The sequence below is a fragment of the Lactuca saligna genome, chromosome 7 (genome assembly GCF_052625555.1).
Source record: "Lactuca saligna cultivar CGN05327 chromosome 7, ASM5262555v1, whole genome shotgun sequence".
Taxonomy (NCBI): Eukaryota; Viridiplantae; Streptophyta; class Magnoliopsida; order Asterales; family Asteraceae; genus Lactuca; species Lactuca saligna.
In genome coordinates, this window is record NC_136423.1 from 25,969,517 (window position 1) to 25,978,031 (window position 8,515).

The 8,515-nt window shown below is 33.8% G+C and overlaps 1 protein-coding gene across 1 annotated transcript; it reads left to right on the forward strand.

The window, feature by feature from the left end:
• Positions 1-5,533: 5,533 nt before the first annotated feature.
• LOC145005959 (uncharacterized) lies at positions 5,534-6,492 on the forward strand. Its single transcript, XM_078965059.1, has one exon. The coding sequence runs from the start codon at positions 5,635-5,637 to the stop codon at positions 6,424-6,426; it is 792 nt and encodes a 263-aa protein (XP_078821185.1). The 5' UTR covers positions 5,534-5,634; the 3' UTR covers positions 6,427-6,492.
• Positions 6,493-8,515: the final 2,023 nt, after the last annotated feature.

An 8,515-nucleotide genomic window follows, 5' to 3' on the forward strand; every position in this document is an offset into this window, starting at 1 on the left:
TTTAGTACCTGTTGGGAATTGGTAGCTATGGACTTAGTACCTATTAGTTAGACACTGGTAGCTATGGATTTAGTACCTGTAGGAATTGGTAGCTATGGACTTAGTACCTGTTGAGCACTGGTAGCTATGAATTTAGTACCCGATAAGTAAGATATAGCAGCTATGGAATTAGTGCTTTACGAACGAATATCGGCAGTTATGGATTTAGTGCCAGTCCTATAACCCTGGAAGTAAGGGACATTGGGAATAAATGAATGCAGAATAGATGACTCTTAGGAGTAAAGAAGATAACGGGGAAGGGTAATTGGGTTAATTGTTTGATGATTGAACATAACAATTATATTATTGTGGGTTGAAAACCCTATGTACTCACCAGGTTTCCCAACCTAACCCACTCAGTTTATTTACATCACAGGTGGCGATATGAAGTGACATTACATTGAGAGATTTAAAGAGATGTAGATCACTAGTGTAAATAATTTTAAGTTCTGTTGATGCTTATGTTTCTGTATTAACGATGACATCCCAAACGTTTTAAGATGAATAAAAATACGTTTCTTCGAAAATGTTTTAATAACGTATTTATCGTGTTTTTCTGGGAACAAATTCCGCAACCTTTTTATAAAATGAAGTACTCTGATTTTTATAAAGCATAAACAAAATCGGTCTTTTCTGGCCGTGATTTTGGGGATGTCACACTCATATCCATCATAAAACCTACTTTTTTACTTCTATAATTGCCTAAAAACATAAATGAAACATTTACCTGGTATAGGTCTTACATTATAAAATGTCTAGGTAGGTGTTGTATCGGTTTCTTTGCGTGTGACAAGTTGTAGGGGTATCTTCTGTTGTCTATGAGTTGCGTTATCTCACTATACTTTATACTATAGTATGGATCCTCAGTATGTTAGGAAGTTGGTATGCTATATGGTTCTGTTAAGCAGGTTGATTTGTTATAATTACATGTGCTTGTTATTTGGTAGTTTTGTTTTATATGCATATATTGATATATTGTGGATGGGTTGAGGCGGTCCAGCAATGTGCTGAAGGCCAAGATACACAAGAGGTCCAAATCTATGTTGTAGGCCCACAGAAGGTGGTTCAACTTTATATTGTAGACCCAAGGGAGGTGGTCCATCTTTATGCTGAAGGCCCAGGTGACGGTCTAGCCTTATGTTGTAGGCTATGTGTACATGCATTGTATGTGTGTTGTGGTGTGGTGTATTTTGGAGAACTCACTAAGCTTCAGATTATAGTTGTGGATTTTAATGTTTTAGGTACTTTTGAGGATCAAGGTACATCAAAGGTGTGATTGTACACACTATCATGGAGATTTATGATTTGAGAGATGTTATGTCATTATACTATAATTGATCCCTTTTTTGTGAAACAATCATTTTGTGGTGTCGACTTTTAAATGATTGGATAATAATTCTCTTTTGAAGATTTAAAAATTTTACATTGGCTTTGGGAAATTACAAGTTAGTATCGGAGCCTTAGTTTGTGGGATTTGGATGAAGACCAATGTGATTACGAACTCAAACTAAGGATTTGTAAAGTTTTTGCAACCATTTTCTAAAAATTAAACTTAAAGGGGAGAAGGAGGATGCAATGTCTACAGTCATCCAGAGATCAAATAAGATTAATCCATCAAAATATCCACATTTTTCATATGAATATATTCTGGTATGTGAATTAGGAGAACCGTATTCTAGTAAATAAGCTAGGGATCCTCCGTAATTGCATGATAGAATTTCCTGATTATTGTGATGCCATGTAGCCTAGGGGATTACTTGTATGTGCTAACTAGAATTGATATTGTTGCTATTAGTGGTTAAGTGTATTCCCCATAGTTCTACATAATTAGGGATTTATAGCCTTAGAATGCTTGATTTGGCCTTACTTCCTGTTACTTGCTTGGTTGTGGGCTTTGGATAGAGTCAATTATTCAGTTGTCTATTGGATCCTATATTATGTACGTACTAACATACATGAAGCGACTAGCAATGATAGTGGAAGATTCTTGCAGCACGGAAGTGCGGTTTGAAAGATCTAGTATGCCTAAGAGTCATTATAGAATTATACTGCTAATAATATATGATCATATAGGGTCACACCATATAACAAGTTATCGTCAATTGCTTATTTAATAGTATAATTTGATAACTAATAAGTATATCGACACTTATATTTAATTGGAAAATTATTATTTCATGGAAATAACATTTTACTAATTAAGAATTTATTATTTGCAGAAATAATATTTATTGGAGAACTAACAACTTATGAAATATATCATAAAGTATGATTATTTATAAGTTATAATTATATATCTTAATAAACTAGTTCAATTTATATAAAATGTAGTTTTATATAAAATAACATATTTATATATTCATATTTATATCTTAATAAGCTAGTTACAATTTATATAAAGAATAGTTTTATATAAAATAAGATATTTATATATGACTAGTTATATAATATATATATATATATATATATATATATATATATATATATATATATATATATATATATATATATATCTTGGGAATTCTTTATGAAAATGATTAATTTTTATAAAGATAACATGTATGTGTATAAAAAACAAGCCATGAGATAACTTTTGTCTTCTTTTGGACATGCCTCTTTCGAAAAATGGGAGGAGACAAGGCATGCATGCCTTGTCTATTCTTTTGCCATGCTTGGGACAAAGTTATCTCTCCTTTTGCTTTATGGTCTCCATTTGTTTTTTGAGCATTATATAAGGGAGGGTATGGAAGGGTTTTGAACACACTTCTTGCAAGTCTTTTTCTTCCAATTCTTAAAGCCAAATCCTAGAGCTCCATGCTCTCTAGAGGATTGCAAAATTTCGAAACTGGAAGGCTCTTCTTCTTCTCCATTCTCTTATATTTTGATGCTAGACAAAGCCCCTTTGTTGCTTCACCTTTGAACATATATTTGGTATATATTTAAAAGGCTTATGAACAACAAATTACAAGTGAATACTAGCATGTTTTGATGATTTTACTCTTGTTTGGTGGATACTTGTAGAGAACTCTTGCTTTAGAGTTTTATGCCATACTTCATCAACTTTCAACCTCACATGAGGAACAAAGTCTTCAAAGCTTGTTATGATTTCCCTTCTAGATCGTTTAGATCTTTCACATGTATATTGATAAAGAACAAAAAATTCAATCACAATACGATTAAGAACACAATATGGAATCAATATGAAGTTTATGATTCAAATATAGTCACGCCTCAACAGAGCTCGATAAAGAACTTCCACTGTAGAGGCGAGCTAAGGTTTACACTACTTTGATAAGAAAACAATTAAAGCGTGTCCCACAAAGGATGCATGCATGAACCTTAAATACTAAAACCCTAGAATAATAAAATGCACGGTTGGACAGGCCCAAACCGGCTACAAAACTAGGCTAAGGACCGAGCCCATGACGCAACACTATACAACCCAACAGTAAAAATAATGAAGATGTTGTCCATTTTGAAGATCAAAAGTTTATAAAGTTGATTTTTATTAAAGTTTCTCAAAGTTTATAAAATTATTTTGATAAACTTGCTATAAGGTGTTGAAGCAAGTGGGAACACATGAAGACTTTACAAGATCGCAAATGAAGCTTTGAAACTAGAGAACATTGCAAACGAAGCTTTGCGGGGAATGGATAAAAACCTTGAAGTCAAGGGTGACGGAGCTCTTTACCTCTTGGATCAAATCTGGACACCGAGATTCGGAAACTACAGAGACGATGTCATGAATAAGGCTCACAAAACCAAATACTCCGTTCATCTCGTTTTTATGCAAACCTGATGTATAAACTCCTTGCTTCAAGGTTATTACATTTTTGTTTGGCCGAATTTTGATTCTCCCAATAACCCTTTCCATTGCAAAATACTATGGATACACACAACTGAAGTCTTCTTTGTGTTTCAGAGAAGAATTGTAGGTCTTCATCAAATTGCATCCATTAGATCCACAAACATAGTCAATATGGCTCATCTCTGATCTTAAATGAACACAACTTCAGATCAAGATTGTTGAAGGGGCTGTGGTGGTTCGGTGATTGTGAGGGTGATGTTCGTGAGGGTGGTCCGATTTCTAAATGGAAGCATCGACTTGGAAGGGAAAAGGAGGTGGTGAGGTTGGGATAAAACCGAACAACAGCACTTCGGTTCATGACAGATGAAGAATTGTTAGGAGGTGGTTCCGACTTCTCAGCAACATTTTTTTTTGGTTCCTTTTATGATTTTTGTTCCAGGTTTTTAGATGGAGAAGACGATGAACAGTAGAAGGTGAGGGGTTGATTGGTTGTCGGCTCGAAAAAGGCAGTGCGCAAGGGAGAGATACAGTAGGTCTCCGGTCTCACCCATTTGTATATTTGCATGTGTGTACCTTACTATGTGTGTGAACGGTATTTGGGTGTCTGCATCCATGGATGTTCTGATTGTTGAAAGAATGTAATATTTTTTATAAGCCTCGAGAAAAAAACCAACCGAGGGCAAAGCCCATATTCTTCAATAGTTTATTTTTATTAGAGGTTAACCAAGGTTTATTAAACATTTAGAGTTAGTTAAATAAGTTACAAACCGAAGTAGTTATTCAAAGCTAAAGTACAATTACAAATTAGTGTCCAAATAGTGTTCCAACTTCTTAGGAGTTAGCTTGCTCGAAGTTACTTATCCAAAGAACATTATAACTCCAATTTCACTACATTTTACTTTCATCTTGCCTCTCTACTTTGCTAGAATTGTGCTCGAACTCTCAAAGACTCCAAAGAGGGTGTACATAACAGGTTTAGTGTTTTAAAAGTGTTGGATTAAAATATTACATAAACTATAAAATTCATATAAAAATATATTTTGATGAGCTAATTCAACCTATTAAGTGCAAGATAGGTTCGAGTTTCAATCAAAATATTTTTAATAAACATAAAAATATTAAAAATAATTCCAAGAACACGGTTTGTATAAAAACATAACAAAACTTTTAACTAAAACAACAAATATCCATGTATACAAACATAGGTCTTTTAGGCATTGTTACCTACAAGGTAACAAACAACATGACTTTGTGTTTGAATGCAATGGATTGAAACTCTAATAAATATCAATAACTTCTTCGACAAATTTTGCCATAGACCTCTCCTGCATTCAAAAGATATTAAGTAAAATAACTTAAGCTAAGTTTATAATAAACTAAAATCAAGATACTCATCTTAATCATTGAAAATAACCTAAAAAGTATCTAAAACAATCATGTCATGTAAGAAACATGCTTAGGTCATGCTTTCTACAGACAGCGCAAGGACAAAATCTGTCTCCATTATTTAGAACAACTATGCTACAAAAAGCAAAGGACAAGCCTTAAGTAAAATGAAAACGTGAAGTAAAGTGGTAACAGTATCTATGGCGGGCCTTTCTTTTAAACTTTAAAACAACAAGTCAATATCTACAGTGGTCAATTGCCGACAGCAACTATCCATTTAAGTCCTCACTTTCAACAAACTCAATCCATTCTTATTTAACTCTGAATCTTCCACTTAAAAGAGAGAGAGAGACAAAGAAATTAGGATTTGGGGAAGAAAGAAAACCTTTCAGACGACAAACATGGTCTCACTGAAGACATGGCTTTTGAGGTTCAAGAAGATGAAAGATACTGCAGAACCCAAATCAGGAAATGCTCAAAGGAAATGGAATAAAGGTCGAGTTCACCATGGTGATGATGATGGCTCTTTTTGGAGGAATTCGTTTGATAAAGAAAGGTATGAAGATGAGGAGATGAAGTGGAATTCAGATTATCGGCTCAATGTTTCTCCAGTAAGTTGTGGAGGTTTCAAAAAGTCTTCGACTGGAAGAACAATGAGAGAGATTGTTGATGAAGAATCAAGAAAAGGGAGAGTGGATTCTACAGAATCAGTGAAAAAAGTTGTGTTTGAAGACAAACCTGAGCTCGTAATTCAAGAAACATCTGCAGATAATATCGAGACTTTCTTGAAGTCGGATAAAAACATGAAAATGGAGGAGATCGTGTTGAAGAATGAGAAACAGCGGAGAAGGTCAAAGCAGGGTCGTCAAGCCAACGCTCATTCTCCAAGAACACTAACCAGGGTTGAACGCAGAATCAAAGCTCTTGAAAGCATGAAGAGAACGAGGTTGAAGATAAAAGAGTTGAATGCATTTAGTGTCAGTCTTGACTGCAATGCCATCGTGAAAAGCTCATTTGATCCAGAGACGGACTTCAGAGAGTCGATGATGGAGATGATGATAGTGAAAGGAATCAGGCAACGAGACCAGCTGGAGGAACTCTTGGCTTGTTATTTGACATTAAATTGTGATGATTATCATCAACTTATTGTTAAGGTCTTCCAACAGACTTATAATCAATTTGTAGCTTTGTAGTTATTATTTTGCTATGTTTGATCTCATGTAAAATTGGAATTTTGATCGAAAATTGGTATTGTAATAGACTCATGTCATGCCAACGAAGTCGACCCGAACCCATATGATAAGATTTTTGGCAATTTCAATGGTCATGCCATTGCCATATTTTTAAGTAATATCATGTGACATATAAAACAAATAACCATCCATTCTAGTGAGAATTGACCGGCTAGCAAGAACTCAACTCAATAGAATATTAGATCATCTCCAATACATTGACATATATAAATTCTATTCATTATATAATTTTAGCTACTAAACTCTATCTTTCATTAAACTTCATTAAATTATATATATGTAAGATCTCTCTCTCTCTCTCTCTCTCTCTCTCTCTCACACACACACACATAAAATTGTATGTAGTTTAATAGAGTTTAATGGAAGATAGAATTTAATAGATAAAATTGTATGGTGAATGGAATGTACATGTGTCAATAAGTCAATCTATTGAAATCATATGAATTCAATACATTTGATATGACCTTATATTCTATTGATTGTCATGTCATTAACTTACAAAGGGGATTCTGAGCTTAATGGGATTCAACTCTCCATTAACTCCTCTTTAAACTATCATTGGGGATGACATTAGGCTAAACTGTAATAATAATTTATTTGTCGTACTATTTTATATGATGTTGTCAAGATCGATATCTCACCTATTATCATTTTTCATTTCCATTTTGTAAGATCATAAATGTAAGATTCGATTGGAAGATATAACTAAAATTAATAGTTATAAGTTTGAAAATGTAAAAATACTTCTATATTAGTTCATAAGGTTAAAAGTTGAAACACGAACATCAAATATGTTTGTGATCAACCCAAGTGGTCTATCTGGTGAGACTGAGATAGCTCTAGTGAGTTTGAAACAACATTAGGGAGCTTATGTTTCTGGCCCAACAATTTTGGACCAAGTAAAAAGGCCCATGTATCCTTGTTATATAATATTCAGTGAAGATGTAGGGTAAGAGTGTTAGAAGCACATCAGGTATTGTAAGAGGGAAAAGTGAGGCCAATTGCTTAACCTAACACAAATGAATCTCTCTTCTGGTGTGGATGTTAGTAATCATGTTGAACCACATAAATCTGTTGTTTATTTCTTTGTTTACTTTCATTGTTTGGTTGTTGTCATTGTTTGTTTTTGGGTCCAAGGGAAGAAAACAGGAATCAGAAGATACAGGAAGGTTAGTTGATGTTTTCTTTTATTTCTGCATTGTTTCTGTTGAAGCAATAAAATCTAACTATATAATTGAATCTAACATGATAAATGGCTAATCATAGATTTTATTTTAAATTAAATTATTATTTTTCTCTCAAGCCACTTTAGTCACATGTAACAAAAGCAAAACATGAAAAAAAAAACATATTGTTATAAAGGATCTTATACAAAATTTATTTCTATAGTGGACATAGTTGCGCTAGATGGAGTGCTAGATGGGTGCGCTATCACATGTACCTCCAAGATTGTGATGCCTTAGTCTGAAAGATGAGAGTTAGGAAAGATAACTATCACGTTGAAACCGTATCTTCCTTTCTCTATTAACCTATATCATATGTTTTACTACTTACACATTGAGAGTGAATTTGGAGAGTACTAAAACATATCTGTTAGGTTATGAGCATATCTACATTCCTACGTGATCATGCAACCCTAATTGTTTTGGATCTAAGTTTTTCACTAATTCAACATGTAAATTGAATACCAAAGTAATAACCCTAGATTTAGCGTACAAATTTTTGAAATTCACAAAGAAAATAGGGTTAAAACATTACCTCACTTGTTATATAGTAATAACAAGACAATCCTTGAAGATCCTTTACTCTTGAAAGCTTAGTGCCCTAAGTGTTGCACCTCTAATGCAGTCACAAACACACAAGGTAAAGGATGAGAGGAGAAACAAGGAAATCGGCTAGGGTTTCAATCTAGAGTGTATTTTTCGAAAATCGCATGATATGGATATCTTTATATAGCTGTGGAATGCTAAGGTTTGTGGAGGAAACCCTAATTCCTGCTTAAGGCCTAAGCAACCCATGGACTCCTCCT